At 35.4% G+C, this 22,659-nt stretch overlaps 1 protein-coding gene across 1 annotated transcript in view; it reads right to left on the bottom strand.

The window, feature by feature from the left end:
• The window catches only part of USH2A (usherin), a 397,775-nt gene that overhangs the window by 185,959 nt on the left and 189,157 nt on the right, over positions 1-22,659 (bottom strand). Inside the window, exons 32-35 of the mRNA XM_062573566.1 lie at positions 16,531-16,690; positions 15,878-16,049; positions 10,997-11,144; positions 3,251-3,402 (exon numbers count right to left, since the gene is read on the bottom strand). Coding sequence (XP_062429550.1) covers positions 3,251-3,402; positions 10,997-11,144; positions 15,878-16,049; positions 16,531-16,690 — 632 coding nt within the window. The remainder of the gene's footprint in view (positions 1-3,250; positions 3,403-10,996; positions 11,145-15,877; positions 16,050-16,530; positions 16,691-22,659) is intronic.

Here is a 22,659-nt window from a genome sequence, read left to right as displayed (position 1 = left end):
ATGCAAGTTCATGGAAGTGCTAATAAATGCTATTTTTAATCTGTCACAACTGCTCTGTCGTCAAAATAACCAAACAAACTTTCTCTGTCCTTGAAAAATGAATATTTTACTTTTTAGCATGTAAATTTTTGAAAATCTTGTTTTACAAGTGTATGTCTACCTACATTTTGATGTGCATCAACATATCTACACATGTGCTCCTAAATTAACACAAGATTAAATTTAAAACAGGTGAGCAGCTCCAGTGACATCTACAGGATAACTCATATGTTTAAAGAGAAATTAAAAAAAAAAAAAAAAAGCTTCGGGTTTCACTGGCTGAGTGCCACATTCATTATTCGGATATTTCAGTCAAAAAGCATTCTTACAGAAAAATTTGACTACACTGTACTTTCTAAACTAAAATAATCTGCTGTGATGCTGTGTCACTTAATACAGGTCCTCCGAACTACAGAATCAGAAAACTGGAGAAATGAAAACCAATTATTTTTTCTACTGAAAAGGATTAAGATATTCTTAAAATAGCATGATTAGGTAGTAATCTGCATCACATCCTAAATTGCAGCAACATCTGTACTGTGTCCCTAACCTATGACTACTTCTCAGGGGAAAATTAAGAATGTTACAGTATTACAAAGTCTTTTCTTCATATCCTAATACAAAAAGTACTAAAACTGTTTAGAGTCAGTACAATACATATAATTCATTCTATAGCTAGACCTCTGCAGTATGCTTCAAAACGAGTATTTCCTCTTAGAAAGGTACACTCTCTATATAAACATGTGGTCCACAAAACCTTTTTTCAGATTTCTTTTCCTAATCTTATTTTATACATAATCTTTTGCTATTTTCTGATGTGTTGATAACTTAAAAAATAAAAATACTCTGCTATTTTATAAGTAACATTAAATGTAGGAGGCAATAATAATAATACTGGATAAAATTGTCATCCATCTAGGTTAAAAGAAAAAGTACTAGCATGAACATAAACTAAAAAGCTACAATTAAAGTTTTGTAACAGTGAGGAAAGATGACAAATATTCAGTGCTGGCTATTTCCAATTATTTCAGAATAGTCCTATGTTGCATTTATTTCTCTCATTTTTCTATGTCTGGCATTTACAAGAATTAACACATTTCAAAAGCAGCAGAATTTAAGGCCATCTGATCTCATCTACTGAATCTGTTACAGGAGATACTATTTCTCAAAAACTGTTTTGGTTTCTTTGTTTTTGTTTTTTAAAGCAGCAGAAAACAATTAGAAGAGACACAAAATATTAACTTGGCTCTACTAGCAAGAGATTAAAATTTCGCAACTTGGAATGCACTTATCCCAGATTTGCACTTCACTTGAAGTAAACGATAATCACTGAAAGACAGTTGAACAAAATCCAACCAAACAAACAAAAATCTAATTGAAAGATAGAAACTGGTCATGCTCTCATAACTGATTAAAATCTTCATATCCACCTTCAGAAATGTAAACTGGAGAAATCCAGTATTTAAGGTAGTTACACAGCATCCTTCAATCAGCTAGGTCACATTAAATACATGAAATACACAAAAATAGCTGGAAGCTTATCAGTTTACTCCTGGGAGGTATTTCCCATACTATTTCAAGTACTCATAGAGGGGAAAGTTTGGGATTGTTTTTTTTTTTTTTTTTTTTCCCTTCCTGAAGTGTTGGATTTATACTGCAATCAGTATAAAAAGTCAAATGAAGATGTAGTGTTCTAACTTCCTAACAGCACTTAGGTGAGCCTAAATAATGATGTTATACTTCAATTCCTGTGATTAGAGATGGATCGTTGGCTTTGGAAAACAGTTTGTGTACCGATCATGGGATGCAGATGAGTCTCAACTAGAGCAATCCCTACTTTGAATTGTTTCAAAAGTCAAGACACAAGTTTGGAGTTCAGCAGAGATGTGAAAAAAGCTGCTAAAACATTCAAGAAACCCTAGCTTCTGCTGTTCTGTTTTCTTCTTTCAATGCCTATTTGAAGGCATTAAAACAGAAGTATTGAAAATATACATACTTCATCTGTAAAAGCATCTTAAACATCACAATTAACACAGTGCATTAGAGTGAATATCTTAAACAAAGTTTGGTGTTTGGGTTTCTGTGAAATGTAAAAAATATGTACAAGAATGGCAAAAAATGGCCATTCAAAGCTTTAAGAGTAAATATCCACCAAAGCAGTTCAAGCTATAAAATGTTTAATAAAGTCTAGAGTCATCCTCTGCAGGTAGACACTGTTACCAGCAGCTGAAAGAAAGCAATCTTGGCAAGATTATTAGAAATGTGGTTAAAAAATAAAACATAAATTTAAACCTGGAAGCTCTTCTTTAGGTAATTTTTCCAAAGTACAATATAGGTTGATATAACATCAATATGTTGATGTTATAAATTACAATACAAAATAAACACAGAACAACATAAAAAACTATCAAATGTTCTTTTTTCCCTTTTCTCTTTATTTTTTCCCCCTTTTCTGGTTACTAAACAAAAAGTGCACACATAAAATTGAATTAATCAAAAAATTACATTCCAGAATTAACAAACATTCATTTTTAGTTACAGCTGAACATGACACCAAGCATGGCAGGCATTATTCGAATTATTCATCAGCTACAGCCCTATAAAACTATATTGGATTATGAAGTCTTTAACAACACAAAAAAGCCACAGAAGGCTTGTTTTCATATGTTAAATTTAGTATTCCTCTATTCTCAAATTCTGAAAAATGGAATGATATACAAGAACATTAAAATATATCCAATATAATATTTCCAATATAAATATATACTTGGATTCAAAAGATATTTACAAATCATATTTTTCTTGCACTTTGTATTACCACTTTTGGCTTCCAGAACGGTCAAATTATCATCAGTCCTTTCATTCAGGCAGCTAGAATTTTGTTCATTACTGAAACAGTAACTCTTTATATATGTCCTTATAAAACTGGCTAAACCTTATCTGCAGCTTTCAAACGTATTAACTCTATTTAATTTCAATACTGTGTGTGTGTTTCAGCCTCAAATTCTGCCCTTCTTTACTGTACCTATGCTCTGTTTTGGAACAGTGCCTAACAATGACCTATCAAATCCCCTTTTTTTTTTTTTTTTTTTTAATGTCACGTTTTGCCAGATGGGTTAGTACTGACCAGAGTGAATCATCACCATTTACTCTGATATTCACTGCCATCTGACATTTATTACACTCCCAGAATGCAAATTGAGGTACTCACCAGTGGACCGAAAGCACAACCTTTTGCAGTACACGCCTGAACTCTGAAGGAATGCAGACTCCAAGGAGCAAGTCCATAAGCATAATATCTTAGCTGTGATGAATTCTGCATCAGAACATCATTCATATACAATCCATAGCTAGTAATAATACCTATAAAACAACGTGATAGTATTGACTTAATATGTGTACAATCACAGTTAGGAAGAAAGTCTTTAATGCCACAGACACTAGGGTAACTATCTTATATCTTAACAGCTTTAAACCAAGCAAAAGTAGTGATCTACATTATAAATGAAATGTTGAAGGCCAGTGCTATGATACCTACAATAAATCAGTAACAACTTTTTTTTGTCATGTCAAACAGCTTATTAATACTCATTTTGAGTGATAATTACCTCAGATTGTTTGCTTTTTACACTAAATGAACAAGATACCCTATTAGATTTTTTTCTGAAAAACAGTTTTACCCACTTTTCTAAACAAAACCACAAAATAACACTGATTACTCTGTTTCCTTCCAAATATGCAGTAGAAAAAGTCCTGGAGTAAACAGCATCTTACCTATTCAATCTAAAGAAGTAAAAAGTGTTTGCAAATTTAAAGAAAACGTTAACAAAATTTCTAATGGAGATAGCTATTTTCCAGTTCAATTGGTTAATACTAACTCAAAATTTGCAGCTGTTTGCTTATCTTATAAATAAGGAAATCTAGCTCTCCATCCTTACAAAGGCATATAATAGGATAGCACGAATCTTGTAGAATTCGGTTTACAAACTGATGAACTATGCATATACTGTGTTTCGACTTTCATGAACTAAAGAGGGCTGAACCTTACACATTTGCTTGGACTTTGGAAGTTGAACTGCAAAGGAGACCTTTTCTCAAGGATGTTCCTTTATTTTTCTCACTGCTGAATATTTTCTCTATTTTTTTTCAAAAAAAGCTATTGAAATGTGAAATCTTAAGGTCAATAAATCCAAAGCTACCAAAGGATTCACCAGAAGAACTGAAGTCAGTTCAGAGGATGCCTTCTAATTCTTCGCACTATATAGACAGTTCCATCCCAGTTTCAGAGAGCATTCATGAGTTGAAGAATAAATTCAGAAAGAATGTCAAAGTACAAATCTACTGAGGATTAATATTTTACAAAGCTGCAGTTGTCACAACTCCCTCCAAAACTGGAAACCCCATATTGCTTAGCTATGGTAAGCAAAGAAGGGAAATTTTTATTCCATTTGATGAGAACATTTTACGATGAAAGTTTAAGTCATTGTTAGGTTTCACATGGCCACTTCTGGTTCCATATGCAATTGCAGTGTGATCATCACATCTATAATGAGATTGGTTTCCCCAAAAGAATGAAAATATACAACTAAAGCATTTTTTTCTTGATAAAGACTAGAAACTAAGGTGACTCTCACACTGTTCTAGAACACAAGCTAGAGTAGTTTAACCATTTTATTGATTATAATAATGTATTTTAGAAGAATTATCACATTTCGATAGGAAGCTATATGGCAATATACAGTTTCATATAAGATGCTATTGTCCACTGAGCAGTGTAAGGGCCTCTCTGGCAGTTAATTGTATATTTAGAATTTTGTGAAACTCATCACGGCAGCTGACTATCCGTTTTGTTTGAAGTTCTAGCATCCATTTACATGGATTTAAATACGCTGAATTCTGCACATAAAATAAAAATTCAGTTGGCCTGACTGATGGGTACCGATTTCTGCACTGCTCAGGTTTATTCAATCACACGAAATCTGCGGGATGAGTCATGAAAGCATTACTCAGCATCTTTGCTAAAAAAAAAATGCACAAACACACTTAACCCTGTAAACAAGAGCTTCCATTAGACACAAGACCTATATTAACCACTGAAATTGCCCTTTGAAATTATGATGACTTTGCATAAAACACAGGAAATAATAATATTACTAATTAACATATTAACATTATTAATCAAACAAGAATATGCATCACTTTTAGGTAACAATGATGCATTTTTGTTTATTTTTATGTTACAAAAGAATGAGACTATTTTGGATTGCTGAAACCCAGTTGAAGGTGGTCAAATAAAAATCAGAAAAGTTCACGGCATAACTTTCGAAAGAGCTCAGTGTCTGCAGCTCTGACTGATTTCAGCTAGATTAGGAGGCTTCCCGGCAGCCTTGGAAGGGCGGTCTTACAGTGACTGTGTAAGCTCTTCTGGACTGTTTTGCAAGTCTGTAACTGAAATATTCCAGAATTGCTTTTCCCTCCATTCTGTTAGTCTGGACATGACAAATCTCAAGACACATAAAAGATAAGCTTGAGGCTTTAATTTTATTTAAAAATGCAAAAATAGCTTAGTTCATCATTTCTTCCTTTAAAGTTGAATTGTTTGAAACTACACTGAGGAAGATGATTGAAACTGAGGAAAGACTGAATGAAGAGATGCTGCATAAATTAAAGCTTATACTGAACTCTTTCAGCTGAGCTTTGAAGTGCGATAGTTCAAAAGATACATATGCTAAAGCAATGCAGAGCTGAATATGGTAGTGATTTACAGGCTCCTTCCTTCCTTTCTTTTCCAGGAAAGATAAACTCAGCTCAAGACACCAGAGATGTGCGGGTGGGAGGAAGTCCTGGTAAATCACACACTACCAATGCTACCACATTTCGTAGGCTTCCTAAAGCAAAAATTCTTTGTGGTTCCTTATATAGTTGCTTGCAAAGCAAGGGCATTATGGTTTGTATTTGTCCTGTGATAAACAAACAAATTATCAAATATTTTATATTTATCTCAGAAGAGGAACATTTAACAAAGACTGATAAAGGTATCCTTAAAACGTGAACACTGGCATTAAAGATCTGTTTTACAGGAACAAAAATGAAATATTTTAAGTATTTATAGCAATAGCACTAACCCTTTAAAGTAATGGACAAATAATTATTAGTTCTTTTGATAATTATGGTAACAGTAGTAATCCTAATTAACTCATTTGATATTAACATAGGTGTCGTATGCACCTCTGTGGAATCCCCACTTAACTCAGTATTAATTAACTGGACATTATTTTAAAATGTTCTTGCAATAATAGCATTATGCAACATCTGCACTATGAGAAGCAGCTTGCTGGTCGATATTGTGAGCTCTTCTTATCCCTCTAATACCTTCATCTTTAATAAGTTGATGCATTATCTCTTAATTTTACCTCTGCCTTATATGTCTTTCATTGAGTAAATTATTGAATGAAAAGAAAGAAGAGCTTTTCAGAACAAAAAAGACATGAGCTAGTAGTCCAGCTCCAAGATGTAAAGTTCTCATTCTAAATCAGGCAATAATTCTTTTTGGCCTGGGATAAATAACTTAATCTCTCTATTTTGCCAGTTATCTTTTTTGAAATTGGAATAACAGTGTAATTGCTTGCCTCCTTCACAAGGGTATTGTGAAAATCAGTTAGCGTACGTCTCTAATGCATACTGAGAAAAGGTTCAAAGCTGCCCAAACTTTATTTACTTCTCAAGGCTTGCTAGATATTTTTGAAAAGTTTACCACCCATGAAATATTAAAATGTACTGTATATTTTTGTGACCGTAAGGCTTCACAAGTGGCACATCATGGCCATGAAAAGATGCCATTTTTTGTTAATTATTAGTTATAACTAGTTAGGATTAAATCTTGGTTTCACTGAAGACAAAATCAGTATTGACTATAGTAAAATTATATTTCACTCTTTGAAAGAAAACAAAGTATAGAGTCACTAGGAATTCCCTGCACATGTATCTACAAGCTCTATTCCCTTTTTCTTCCTCTTCCACGCTCCCTGGAAAAGACCATATAATATCTGAATGAAATTCCAGACTTTGAAGATGAAAAGAAGTACTGAATCTAAAGTACTACAAGCTATTATTCTTAAGCTACAATCTAGAGGTCAAATCTTGAGCAAAAAATACATTAATCTACATGAAGAGTTTCACTGATTACAAAAACAAGCAGTTTCTCTCACAAGCATAAGGAGAAACAAGTGCTAGATTAGTTCACTGAATAGTTTCATAAATTCGTTTTTACTATATCTTTTATTTCCTATATGAGTTCCATATGGCCTTGGAAGATAGATACAGTGTAGATCGAGACTTGATCTTAATGCATGATCTGTACATGAATAAGGTGAAGTTTTTGAGAAGCCTAAGATCATCTAAGGAAAATTTTCAAGGAGGAAGAGAAATAAAGCTGCTTTTATAAGAAAGGATTTTAAAACAGCACACCTCAAAATACGCAGCAAGGGTATGTTCTGAAGAATATATGGATTCGTTGCTGAAGTCACAAGAATAGGCAAGGCTTAAAACAGAGCATCTGATGCCTCACGTCATCTTGCAGACCCTCTCTAAATCTCAGCCTGAACTAAATGGTCTATATTGGTTATGTTGTACTATCTATGTATGTGGCATGTAAGTGATAGAAGAAGAGGGGGGACTACTGGAAAGCAACATTTATAAGGCCAGAGAAATGGCCTGAGTCTCATCAATTACTTTTTGTTGGTTTGAGACAACAGAAAATGTGAATTATACAACAAATATATTCAGTATATTATCTTCCAAATATCTTTTTTCTGTACCTCATATATGTGAGGTGACGATTCTGTAGGAACTTCAAGGCAAATTTTCCATTTGCCATAAGATAACAATTTTTCACAAAATAGTGTAAACGGACTGTAAAGATACCAAAAAGGGAGCCCAGAAACTCAATGTCCACGTTCAGATAACAAAATTCTGACTGCTAAATGCTCCCTTATTCCAGTAAGTCTCAAATCTTACCTTTCTTTTTTATTTTTCACTGTGCCATCTTTGTGAATAAGCCAAGTAGCCTGCAATCCTATTTGCCACGTGCAGCCTCAAGGGTAGTATATTAATGCCTCTTTAACTTTGTCTACCCGTAGGCAGCTGGTCTCCAAATATATCAAGAGAATCTAACAAAGTCCATGCTGTGCAAATACCAGCCAGCTTACGTTCCTACTCCACATCTGCAAGAGCTAATCAACTTCCTCAGGCCACCGAAATAAACACCTTCTTCCGTAATATCTTGTCAGAAAAAGAGGGAGAGAAAGGAAAGGCCCCGGAGACCTGCTAAGGAGATGTCAGTTAATGACACGCATATCTTGTCGTTTCTTACGTTTCCACCTGAAACCAAGCCAGGGTCGGGAGTTTCAGGAAGCACTGCTTAGCCGAGCGGACTGAAAGACACAGAGTTTGAACCAATGAAGCTGAAAGCGAGAAACAGTTTCTATACTTTTACCAAAAAAAAGTATTATACTATGTCCTTCGCCTGTAAACCTGAACAGACAACAGTAAAGATAATGAAGCAGGAAAACTTAAGATGCAATTTTTTCTACCGGTCTTTTTCTGCTTTTGAAAATATCACTATAATATTTCCATATTGTTACATCTTCTCAACTACGATGTTTTTCAGCCTCTTATACAGTTTTAAATTACCAACGCAGAGAGCGATTATGCATGATGCTGTCACTAGGCAGCCCAAAAGATACTCTTAAAATGAATAAAACGAAGTCTCTGAACAATGCAATTTTTTCTGACAAAGCAGTTGGTCAGTGAAAAATTTTAGACAGTGTTTCTTTTCTTTTTTAATTATCTTCCTGAAATAAGGGAACGGATGCAAATCGGAAACTGGAAAGAAAGAAATAGGAGAATGGTACCAAGTGTTGTTATTTATATACTCTTTCTGAAACTCCCAAAAAGGAAAGGGAGGAGGAGAAGGAAAATGAGAGAAAATTAACATATCCCTTCGTGACGACTGTGCACGTGTGCGCACACCGCAGTGAGAGCGCAAAGGCCCTGCCCCTCCTGAGTGCCCTGCTGGCTCCAAACGCTCATGTAATGGCAATTCTTCCGCTCCTGGCCGCTCAGCGAAGCTCGCAGATAGACAAGGAAGCAGCCTTTCCCTGTGAGGCAGACGGGCAGCAACCGTCTTCGCTGAATCCCTTCTACCAACTCTGAACCTAACGAAAATCCTCTAACAGCAGCACACGTGGTTCCCACGCATCACCAGAGAATAACAGCAATTCCAGGCAGAAAGTACTCAACAGGCAGCAGAGTGGAAAAACAGCGAAAATGCTTCCGAATATTTTCTGAAACACACACCGGTGGCGTGCAGACAACTTTGCTCTGTGTTGCCGTGGAGTAAGCTATACGGCAAATTTGGTAAGACAGTTACCTATTGGTCAAAATCCCAATATACAGGTAAATCGCGCTGTCTTCTAGACTGATGAAACCTCCACTTCCCTTGGATGAGGGAACAAGGGACACAAAAATATCATTTATTTTACAGAACTCCCCTGATTCTTATTGCATCTGTTGCTAGTCCAACGCTTGAATTCACAGCTTTCCTAACAACCGGTTTACAGTGCTCATGCTTTAAAAGGAAAGCCATACAGCTAATATTGTATTAATAACAAGCTACAAAGTGCAAATTTAGTCATGTGTTCCCACCTTCCGGTTGTTTTAAAAGATTCATTTATCAATCTACAGTCCTTATCCTGCTTCACTGAGATATAAATACACGCACGCACATGTGTGCATGTGTGTGTATATGTCTATTTTGGTTAGTTAAAAACCCCTCTAAACCATTTATCTTTGTGTGCAAAGATAGCAAGATCGGCTCCTGACAGGAATGATTACACGTAAAAAATGTCTATTTAATTGAAAACAATTCAGATCTTAGTCAATAAGTCATATGTGTGGCTTTTTTTCTTTCTTTTTCCTAATCATTTATCTTTCCCTGTGCCTTTGCACATACACAGATGGCATTTTAGTAACAGGGTTAGGAGGTTTCTTAGGGACTAGAGGGCAAAAAAACAACTAAACAAAAAAAACTATACAAAGAACCGTAAATTATCAAATTGATTATTTAACAGCAGATGGCAAGTAGAACATACAGAATATTATAAGTACATAACTTTAAAATCTCTAATGTTTAAAAAATCATTTGAAATTCCTAGAAATTAAATTGTATAGGTAGTAGGCATTCTTCCAAAGTTGAAAGAAGGGGCAAACTTGCAGGAAAAAAGTGAAAAATGAAATTTATGTAAAATCATCGTGAAAAATAACTGACACATTTCAATAAGATACTACAATGATGAAAAACATTTCTGTTGCTTAAATGAATTGATTGTTGCAATTTAAACTTTTATATGCAAAATAATAAAATTGAGGTGAAATCCAAGGTCACATGATACTGTACAATACCATTAGAAATGTTCAATTGCTCCAAAAGTTTTAGACATCATTATTTTTCACAGAGAAAAACATTGCTAAACAAAATAAAATATATTATTAAACTTCCACAGCAATGCAACTGTATAACTTCCAGCTGATTATGCAGAACAGAAATCTAATGATTACCACGTATTTATAAATGTAAAAGCAACGAATGTTTTAACGAACATTGCAGACCGATGTGCTTTCAAGAATGCCTACGTCCTCAGCTCAGTTGTCCTGGAAAACATTAAACAACGAGATGCAGTACACAAGAACTATCAAAAGGGAGCACTTTTGAGCCACTGAAACTGTACGGTAAGCTGAAAACCACAATCTCCTAGCTACAGACAATGATACTATCTCAGGTATTTTATGTGCTAAAATGATCATTAAAAATTAAGCACCACATATAAGCTGCCATTTAGAATATTAATTTACCTTTACTAATCATCTTTTTAACTTGAGGCTAAAAGAGTTCACTTACCGTTCGGATACTCAGGCTTAGCCCATGAGATGTTAAAGGAGTCAGATGAATATGACTGGGCTTTTGGAGCAGGAACACCTTCTGGTGAACTCTCATCTGTTATAGCTGTGCTAGCTTCACTTACTGAACACCCACCTCCAGTGCAAGCCTTAAAATATGAAACATAGCAAATAAACATATTCCAACGTAATACCAGTATCATTTGATGCTAGCAGTCAATTCTGGCAAAGTTTTGTTTTTACAGTTGTGACTCTAGTAAGCCATCTGTTTTTCATACTAGATTCTTTTTACATTAGCATAGGTTATTTATGATGAAAGGTGAAGAAACAAAAGATGTGCTATTTATTATATTTAGTTTTTAGGTACAAGATAGATAACATCTTTTTCTAATATTTGACTTATAGCATTTGGCACTTGACTGTGTGTAATAATCACGATTAGATTTCCATTGCTCTTGCCGAAAGAGTCAAAATTGCAGTATATGCACACAATATAGATCATTTACAGTGCAAAGCTCTTCTGGAGTTGACTAAAAACACTCAGAAATTTCAGACACAGAATATACTGTCCAAAGCACAGTGCACTTAAAAAATGAATAGGCACAGGAAAAAGAATTGCCATTTGGACATTCCTGCCCTTCATGACAACATACTGACTGAAAAAAGTAAAAAAAAAATATATATATATATATATATGTATATACATAAAAAATAAATCATTAAGTAACACCTTTTATTGCAAATATTATTGCAAGAAAAAGTTCAATACATGATGTTTACATTTTGCTTGATTATAAAATAACACAAATTCCAAAAATTTGTGCATATTGCCTCATATAATAGATTTTCAGTGTTTGACATGTACAAACATAAAAGTCCACAGTCTAGTCCTTACATATGCTGGTTTACCAATTACTTGCACTAAGACAAGAGATTGGAAAAGAGACAGGAGTTCTTACAGAAGTTTGAAATATATAGATGCAAACATATAAGAAATGTATATAAATGGAATGTATAAACTCTGCACTCTTGTTTTAATTACAAGACATAAAACAAATCAAACCCTGAATTCAACAAAGACTCAGACATACTGTTAATTATCCTTACGGGATCACTAGATTTTTAGAGGATACCTAGGTGCTGAAATGGATAAGTAGTCCTTTTTGGAGCAACAGCATCACATAAAGAAAAAGCAACCTCGGTCTCCAGATCGCCAAGAATAAAATCCCTTCTTTCAATCTAGCATATTTTATTTGAAAGTATTAACTTCAATTTCCTTTTTCTCAATGCATTTCAAAATGCAGAACAGTCAACATACTTCCTACTCCACCTCCAAAACTGTGTATTAGCCTCTTTCGTAAGAAAAAGAACTGTTCCTAAATGAGTGGATATTTTATACATCTAGTTTGTTATGATTTCACTGAAAACTAGCCTATCAACACAAAAACTTAATGATGTATTTTTTCAACCTAGGCTCTCAAATAAAGGTGAAAGAATGCACCTTAGTGTTGGAAACATCCAAAAATGGCATTTACTTTAAACATGATAGTGTTTAAAAAAAAAAAAAAAAAAAAAAAAAAACTTGTCTGCTTAAATAACACTCACCATCTTTTCGATACAAAGAAATCTTAAGAAATCTTAAGAACATCAGCCTCGCACCAGAGCCAGACTATTCTTTAAATTATTTAATTTCTACAGAATTCATAAAAAAAAAAAAAAAAAACAAGAACTGAAAGACCTCTTCCTCCTATGATCCTTACTGCCTTGATAAGTAGCTGCACTGAACCTTCCTAAGTAGTAGAAGTTTTTTTAATTTGGTGAGTTGGTAACAATAGCCCTGCTGTTCATTTATTTCTTGAGTTTAAGAAGGCTCAATTTTTGTATGTCAGAATATTGCTGAAGAATGAAGTTTCTGATTTTGTAATGAATATCAGTTAAAGAAAGGTCACCTGCATTTAAACTAATGGGATTTTAGATTAGTTTATCCAAGTGAACCGGACATTCCTGGAACTCTGGTAATGCATGAAATTCTGCACACCACTGGCCCACATTGTGCCACTCTGAACTTCACTGAGAAATAGTTTTGAGGTAAAATTTGCAAAAATATCAAAGTGCCTAGAGAGCCAAGGGACTGATCCACACTACACAATGAAGCACAGCACAGATCTTCCAGCTATCGCCTGAACTCGTATATCCATACAACACAGTGGTTAAGGAGATATTAGCTTAACAACTAAATCACGAAGGCACTAAGGCCATATAAATGTGTGCCGTCCAAGCTACTAAACTCAGCCTTTTAGCCTTTCATTTGCTTTCACGTTGATCTGGCTCACATCTATCCAGTTTACAGTAAGAACAAAGCAAAAACAAGTTTCTCCACATCAATCCATACAGACATGACCTTAGACTCAAGATGACTTTGGAAAGAAGTATTAGACTTATTTATAAAAGCTGTTACACTCATTTACAAATAAAATTGCTACATATTAAACATCAGTAATTAATTTTGTGGAAATTGGCAACAGCATACAGATAACAATTTTGTTAACTTCATTTAATATACCTGTATTAAACTTGTCACACAAAAGTTAAAAATAGCTGCCTATGAGATGCAGAAAGCTCTACTGATGAGGATCACAATTACTTTTGATAACTCAACTTTAAATTTCCTATCGAAAATAATGTTTTTGCATTGATACAAAACAATATCAATATTACCTGTGAAAAAAGCAAAAATAAAACATTTTACTGAAAAACTTCACTGTAACAAAAAAAAAAGGAAAAAAAAAGAAAAGAAAAGGAAAGCAGCACTTCAATTTCCAAGATTGTTTTTCTTTTGGTGGTTGCTTGTTTGTTTTGGCTTATTTTGTTGAGCCTTTTTTTGCATGAAGTATAATATGACCAGCTTTAAGCTCAGTAACTGTAAATCCGCACTACTCTCAAACTAGTCTGGTAAGTCCTAAATACAATGGGCCCAAATCACAGAACAGTTGAGGTTGGAAGGGACCTCTGGAGATCATCTAGTCCAACCTCCTTGCTCAAGCAGGGTCACCTAGAGCATGGTAGACAGGGTTGCATCCAGGCAGGTTTTGAATATCTCCAGAGAAGGAGATTTCACAACCTCTCTGGGCAACCTGTGCCAGTGCTCCGTCACTCTCACAGGAAAAAAGTTCTTCCTCATATTCAGGCGGAGCCTCCTGTGTTTCAGTTTATGCCTGTTGCATGGCATTACTAAAGAGTTTGTCCCTGTCCCCTTGACACCCTCCCTTCAGGTACTTGTACACATTGATGAGATCCCTCCTCAGTCTTCTCTTCCCCAGGCTGAAGAGGCCCAGCTCTCGCAGCCGTTCCTCACAGGGCAGATGTTCCAGCCCTCTGATCATCTTTGTAGCCCTATGCTGGACTCTCTCCAGTAGCTCCATGTCTCTCTCAAATCCTTCAAGAAGGCTACCTATTCTACCACCACAAAGATATTGGACATTTCATGTATTCTCAGTTTTGCTGAGTTGAAAGCCATGAAGATAATTAGATCCTCTAGCCTGCTTATCACAGACCATTACGTTTTATTCAGTCAACCATCACCAAATAATCTTTCTCTCATTTTCTGTTGATCACTGATGCAATACAAATGTAAAAAACAAATAAGAAACAAAATATAAAGATCAAAGGCTTCTAAAAATGTTTTCAATAACTTCTAAAAGAGCCTTATGTGTTAACGAAGCAAAAACAAAATCCACAAAACCACTTCACTGCTTGAACTATTTCCCTAGGCACAAACAGTCACCAAAAGAAGCATCATCGTTGCTTGCTGGATCGTAGCTGTTAACTCTACCCTCTCCTCGTGCTCTCAGCATACAGAAACTGGGCAGGAGCAGAGAACAGCAGCTGTGGCACGGGGAAGGACAGCACAGATTCTTTTGATAATATTGCTAGCTTAGGAAGGCTTGAAGTGTTTGCTGAAGTACCACCTTAGTTTCGGACATGGTGCTATTTTACATACTACACAATTTACAATGCTGAAATGTCTAGGCACAAATGAATTAATTTCAACACGAATCTAAGCTTTAATTAGACTGAATATCCTTGCTTTTTCAAGTTCAAGTCAGATCCTTATCATTACCTGAAGGCAGTTTTTGTGGTATAATATTTAGAACATTCAAGAGCACGTTAAGAAAAAAAAATGAATGCATACTCAGTCTACATAAATGTAAATTTATTCATAATCAAGAGCAGAATATTTTTTCGATGGCATTTATCAAAGCAAATATCCTTATATAAGTATTGTTATAAAATGAACAGTGTGCTTAAAATAAGGCACAATCCCATGTTTTTGTCCACATATTCTCAGGATTGTTAGTGAACTGAATGTGTTCTATTTTAGCATAAAATTAAACCATTGATAAAGAAATGCAATTAAAATATCAAGTTCTTTTAAAATATTTTGAACAAAAATCTACGACTTCTCACTAAACTGTTTTCCTCTCTGCTGTCTCCTCAACATAAGGATTTTGTAAAGAGCGAGCAATTTCTCATATCATAAAATATGAAAGATGAACATTTTCGAACATATTCAACATTTTTCTTCTCATAAGTTGGGAGTGGGAGACATCTGTTAAATCTTTCAGATATTTCTGGTCAATTTTCTATTAATCATTATCTACATTATCCTTGAAAAAAATGTGTTTGAATTGCATACACATTTTAGAAGGCCAGTTTTGAAATAAAAACAATTACTGATGCTCACAACACCTAATCAACCTTAGTTTCCAAAAAGAAGAGGTTAAACAAAGTGGGCACGTGAACCATTGAGTTTTTAAGATGTTAACAAAATCAGAATCATTTTCGCCATTTTACGCCTCTACTATACTTCTTTAAAACTTACAGCTAGTTTTATGAGGTATTCAGTACCCGGGAAAAGCTGCTGAATAGTATAATCCAGAAAAAGTTCTGTGCTATTATAGATTACATTCCACTTTGTAAAATTCTGCTCATTGTAGGCAATATAAATTATATAGCGATCTAGGATTCCATTTACTTCTATTGGTTCTCTCCATCTGGAAACGAAAGAAAAACATGATTAAGACTGATAATGATTCAGATAATACTGAAAAATGGAAGTCTCTGTTTAGGGGCTGTAGTTTTTATTTTAAGCATTTGAAAATATATTTGTACAATCATAAAAAGAAATCCAAGGGATTTCTCTAATGCAATATTTGCACTGAACAGATAAATACAATAACACACAAAATAGGGGCTATGAGATGGGCATATCACCAGAACATATTTTCTGCACTGAAGTTTGTCGAGGCAATGCCCATATGTAGGTTATACTGATTGCGTAAAGACAAAATGGAAATTAAGTTGGCAAGTGATAATCAGAAGGTTCACAGAACCACTAAACTAATCACTTCTATGCATTTAATCATAATAAATTTAATTTTATGTCACAAACCCTTCCCCTGATTGAACTCACTGGAATTCTTGAATAAACAGATACACTATTGTGTTGTCAGGAAAGAAGAAATCCTTACTTACTGTACGTATATCGTTCTAGAATCCAAAACAGTCAGGATTGGGGCATCTACACGAGATGGTGGCAGCTGTGCTGTAAACAAGGTGACCTGGGAACTGTTTGTACAGCCAGCAACCGTGCACGCAGTGAGCAGAAACTGGTACGGCGTAAAAACTGCTAAATCTAGGAGGGAAAGGAAACAGGAGTTTACTTTGGATACTAATTCTGCCTTGCTTCTCTGTAACTTGGAGAGTGCACTGAGTTCAGAAAATCAAGAGGAAGGAGGACCTGCCACTCTCTTAAATGCTTCAGATGTGTCTAAGAGAAACAGTAAGAGAATGCTTGTTGTTGAATACCAGGTACCTGCAAATTCTGATTACTAGTAGGACTACAGAGCTCACTTTGGTTTTGACGGCCTTGTACAGTACCCTTACAAATTATACTAGAATGTACTGCACCTAATCAAAACAAAGATGTTAGCCTGAGTTCCCATTACTGCAGAAAAAGGTCATTAACAATTCGCATCCTTGCTGCATTAACGTTACAAAAGAACTTCAGTTTCACCTGTACTATTAAAAGAATGTCTGTCAGACAAGTTCTAGCAGGAGAGAAATTCAGACAAAATTTTCTGATCTTTTGCTCTTTTTATTATAAAAATAATTGCAGATTTTAACCAGCAAATCCTTTAAGATGGAATTTACAACTGAGGTTTTGCCAGCAGCGTTAAGACATGCAAGTAAAATGTGTATGTTATATAAAGATGCTTTTAGTATGCCAGGAAAGTTTTGGATTTTTGAAAGACACAACAAATGCTAATATTCGTGGAGCCAAATAATATCAAACTATCAGTTTGTCTGCAAATGTTTCTGAGCACAAACTCAGAAATTGCAAGTGGATGACAAAGGCCTTGTTAAACCAGAAATGCCATAGATTCCTCTTCTTTCTCATCACTTTTATCCTCGTACAGTGTTCCTGGCCCTAGCTGCAATAGAATTCCTTCCAATTTACTCCACTCAGTGTAATGAGAGATCAAAGTCCTGCATTTTTATCAAAAACTCATTATCATTTGGTGGTATCACTCCTATGAAGCACACGGCAAAGCGTGAGTTAAGAAAAAAAATGATAACTAAAAAAAAATCATCAAGTGAATGCCTGTGACACACTGACATGTTTAATCAACATAATGGGGCTGATTCTGCGAGGGTTAAGCGGTGCTTATGTGGGTGAGTGGGGGAAAGCACGCACCAGAGCAGGTGCTCGGGCTGGCTCAGCAAGCAGGGAAAGCAAACCCCATGTACTGCGCTGGCCATCCCGCCCTCATCAGCGCACGTCTCCCCAGATCCCTCGGTCCTTGCAGCGGCCATCAGGGAGGCCGCCAAAGATACAGGCTGGGATGGAAAGCTGCAACATAAGTCTCAGAAACGCTGCATCCTGGAGGGCAACCAAGTGACCAGGAGGAATTTCTTTTTAACAATCCCAAAATGAACAGCCAAAAGTATTACGTGGCACCTATTTAATTCACGTGCTTGTAGAGAATGGCTATACGTTCTTGACCCTCTAAGTTGAAACCGTCTTGTGGGGTTTTCTCAGGAAACAGGGAGATTAAGAGAAGACAACAAGTACATTTCTCCATTTGTTTACCATAGATCACTTTTTTGCTTGTACAGAGATGTGGGATGGGGAGGGAGCTTTTTCCTTTCTTCAAGGAAAATTCCTTACCAGGGAACTGCTCATTTGAAAAAGTAGCTTGATGCTGAAACCCTGATTTGATGCAAACTCTAGCCGATGGCACTTGCACGAGTAACAGTTTCTGGGAGCGCCTGGTGAAGTTTGAAGAGGGAGGAGCGTTGTAAATAATTAAAAGAATGGAAGATGGAAAATGTTCTATTTAGATATATAGAGAGAAAGAGGGGAGGGAGAGAGAGGGAAGAGGGGAAGAGGGAGGGGAGGAAGGGGGGAGAAGAGGAAGATGAGAGACTTGAAGGATAAAATACTGAAAAAGCAGCATGTCACCGGGACAAAAGTAAGTCTTTACTCCTCAGTTTTATTTAATGATGCCGAAGTCTTTTGACAAGTAATAGAAAGTTTTAAAGGAATCTGAGCAATTTTGCTGGAGTAAAGGATAACAAGAAAAAACAAGGTAGTACGGGTAGGAGAAGAAAACACAGTAGTGAGAGAATTAGGAATGTGCTTTTCAGTCAATTAACATTTTTCCATAGACTTTACCAAGCTCTGGATTAACCTGCAAATAAACTGAAGGCAGCATTTCTAAATCTTGGAACTAGGAACCAACAAACTGAACAATAAAAATCATAACTGATGCAATTATTTGGCATAATCTGATTTGGCAGACATTTCCCTATGTATAATTCAAAGTGTTTGAATCCATTGATCCATTATGAAACAAGTGCAGATATAAGCAGAAATCTGAATGAGGAGGGAGGAAGTTCTTAAAACTACAAAGCCACTGTTTGTCAAGGTCCTCTAGCACAACGCCTTGTTTTCCATTTGCTTGATTGCATGATTTGCATAAGATCAGATGTAGGCAATTGAGGACATGAAAAACAGATCACTCTCAGACGCATTAGGAACAGATCCACAAGCCTTATCCAGAAATGCATTACAAGAAAATGCATCCCAGTGCATGGAAACCTCAGTGATTAATGCCAAACAATCTATAATTTAAAATACAGGCCATGAATTATATGTTATTTTACAATTGATTTCATGCTGTTGCTGCAAGAATTTCATTGATCTCAATTTACAAAATGACCCCAATAAACAGAGAACAATTTTCTTTTTAATTCACAGTAAAAAATGAAGAAATTTTATTACACATTAGAAAATTTAAAAAGGAGTTATTTTGCTACATCAGGTTACAATCCCATCCATTCTAGAATTCCAGTCTCCAGTTTTACTTTAAAATAACATCAAATGTTTTGTTTGGAATTTTCCAATAGCTACTCTCTTAAATAACTTATTTCCTACTAAAGCAAAGCTACATTTAAAAATTACAGATGCCTACTGAGAAAAAGATAAATTTGGGATTCAATCTTGTACTCATTTCTAGACTTTAAAGGGAAAATAGCACCAAAGGGCAAAAAGCGAACCGACTTTGGGGGGGATTCTCTCAAACCATTTTTTCCCATTAAGATGGCAGGAACACAGGAAAAATGTGTTCTCTCCTTCTCTCCCCACCACCTACTGCCAATCTACCTATCTATTTAAGACCTATCTAATATTTACTTTTTTCAGAAGAAAAACAGGGGTCAGGGAGCGAAGGAGTCAACCTGCCTTTTCATCTCTCTGACAATACAAACTAGATTCTCTTTTAGTTTATACATCAGCAAGAGAAATTCTAACTATACTGGTTATCATTAAAATTGACATTTCCATATCACTATATTTATTATGCATGTGGTATATGTGGAACTCCCCACACTTACTAAGGCAGCTCTCTTAAATATCATGATAAAGCTAACTGCAGTGGTTGATATATATCCAGTTTCTAATAACTATCAATGTAAGTCCTGATAGCAGAATCCGTGCATGAGACAGAAAGAATAAAGAATGATCCTGTGACGACACTCACTTTACTTTGATCAAACTTAATAGGGAGTTATTGAAAGATAACATCCAACATTAAAATGCTACTTTTAGTGTGGAATTTCAGAGATTTTGCTGAGATAGAGAATAAAAAGAAAAACATAGTAGACAAATAATATAGAAATGAGAGATTTAAGAATTTGACCCAAAACATGAACTTTGCAGTCAAGGTGTCAGTTTGCCACAGTTCAAAAACAGGACAATAGCAACGTCAATACTGTTGTTTCAGTTTATCTGTAACATGCAGCATTCTTTTTTTTCTTTTCTCCCCTCTTTACTCTACTTCCACTCTCCTTGATTTCAGGCAGCTATTGTAAGGACTAGAAATGGCAGCACAATGTCCTGGTGAGTGCTCAGTTGAAAAGTGACTTGTATGAGGAACCCCACATAGTTTCTCTCAGGAAAATAATTGAGACAATAGCAATCCCATTGCTACGTTCAAAGGAAAATGATAGGACAGCCCTGTAACAAGGGATTGTTAGCAGCACAACAGAACAAACCTGCTGAGAGAGTATGAAGATGAAAAACTTCCAAGGAATTCCAATCACCAAGTTGTTTATGTAACTAGACTGCGTGACTACTTGGGCTCATTACTCACGTCCTTCCTCCAGTTCCCTCATCTTCTCTCACATTGTTTGTTAAACTAACTTGCAGTAACTTAATATTTAATTAGATGGTAAACTCTTTGGGACCATAAAACCACATCACCAAATACAGTGATGCCATCGGATTGTTATGCACTACCATATCAAAGCAACAACAACAACAACAACAAAATCAAATTCATAGAGGAGATGCCAGTATCACATAACCAGGCTTGCTCCCTCACGTACCATTAATAGCTCTTTCCATTCCACCATTTTCCTAAAGCCAGCAACGACTCATATATAACTTTCAGTACGGTATATCCTGCTTACTGTGTTTATAAACAACCAATAACTTAATATACTGACTCTTGAAGATCTATGACCAATCTGCAACCTTCTCTGGTAAGCTTTTACACTATATTGCAACTTTTTTTTAACAGATCTCCTTCCTGTTAATCCCTTCCATGTCCATCAGATCCATGGAAATATTTCAGAAAATATGGGGCATCACAATTAACACTCGTTGCCTATTTTAGGTAACTGGATCAAGCCAAAGAAAACAGCGTTCCTATGTACTTGATTGTATAAACTAAAATTGAGTGGTCTAAATGAGCGGAATAGGGCTGTTAATTAAAGAAAACAACCATCTTCTAAGAAAACAGCAGCAACTGGATATTAATTAATAACAAAGAATGTTCCAAAGTGAAGATTAAAAGAATTTTATGAAGCCACTAAGAGCAGGGGCAAGAAAGAAAAGAGAAAAGACAGATAAACTGAAGGTCACAAATAATTATCTTCAAGCAGCACCTTAAGTAGCTGTTCTGCTCTCTAACCAACAAAGACTTTGATGAAATGGCATTTGGACTAAACAACCTTGCTTCTAGCTGGCCAATAAATGCTGATGTGTTTTAGAAGCTATATGCTCAGCAATAACTATTGCTGGTTTCCTAAATTTCTCATAAAGGAGTAAATCCTTATGCCAGCTGAGGTTTACACTTTTCAGAAGAGTTCAGGAAACACACAACTTCCAACTCCTGCCTGAGGAATTAAAGAGCACAGCACAGAGCCCTGTATCATGCCAGCAACACCAAAAATATGACAGCCATTTGTTAGATTATGTAGAAAAAAAGCCATACTCGAGAGGAAAAACCTTTGGCACAAACATGAAATAAAAGCATTTAAATCATTTCAATTTGCAATACTTTCAAACTATTAATGCAGTTGGTATGCGCATGTGGTAGAACCAATCTAGTTACCACTTTTAGAAAAGTGATAGCTCCACAGAAGTTACCTGGTTTTTAATATAACTCTGCTTTAATAGCAAAAATTTTAAATCTATTATTTCTTTTTTATATTTAGCAACTGTGCCTCAGTTATGTACTTGTAACCCTTAAATACTATGAGTAAAATCTTTCTACAGTCTATCAGTTGAAGCTCCTGTAATTTGTTGAGCACAAACGCATCCCCCAAACATTACATTGCATCCTAGCCAATTCAAAAAGGCCACATTAGCCTCCATTCCTGAATATTTTGTTTCTTTCTTCCTTAGTTTCTTCTTGAAACCTTAGTTTTAACCTTACTGTAGCAAGGTATGCATCCCTTTTTAATTAAACATGCACATTATCTTTTTTCCATTGCAAAAATTGTAATACAAGGATGGTTTTAAACCCATATCCCTGAGATAGTTACTACAGGTACATTTTCCAAATCCTGTTCTCACTCTTCAGTTAGGACACACTAGCTTGAAACACTGAAGGTGAGCAGCTGAAGAAAACTCAAATCATTTGAAGCTGTGAATTCCACATACCACAGTGCTTAGAAGAAGGGAAGCATATGGGAAACAAATTTTACCTTCTCTTTCAGTCCTCTACAGAACTGTATCCGATTCCCTCTGTGACCGTAAAGCTATCCCAGGACACTGACAACAGAAGTATCACAGTGCACTGATGAAACTCCTGC

This window comes from Rhea pennata, chromosome 3, assembly GCF_028389875.1.
Source record: "Rhea pennata isolate bPtePen1 chromosome 3, bPtePen1.pri, whole genome shotgun sequence".
In the NCBI taxonomy this organism is placed as follows: Eukaryota; Metazoa; Chordata; class Aves; order Rheiformes; family Rheidae; genus Rhea; species Rhea pennata.
The sequence above is the reverse complement of the archived record's forward strand: the minus strand, read 5'-3'. Positions and strand labels throughout refer to the sequence as shown.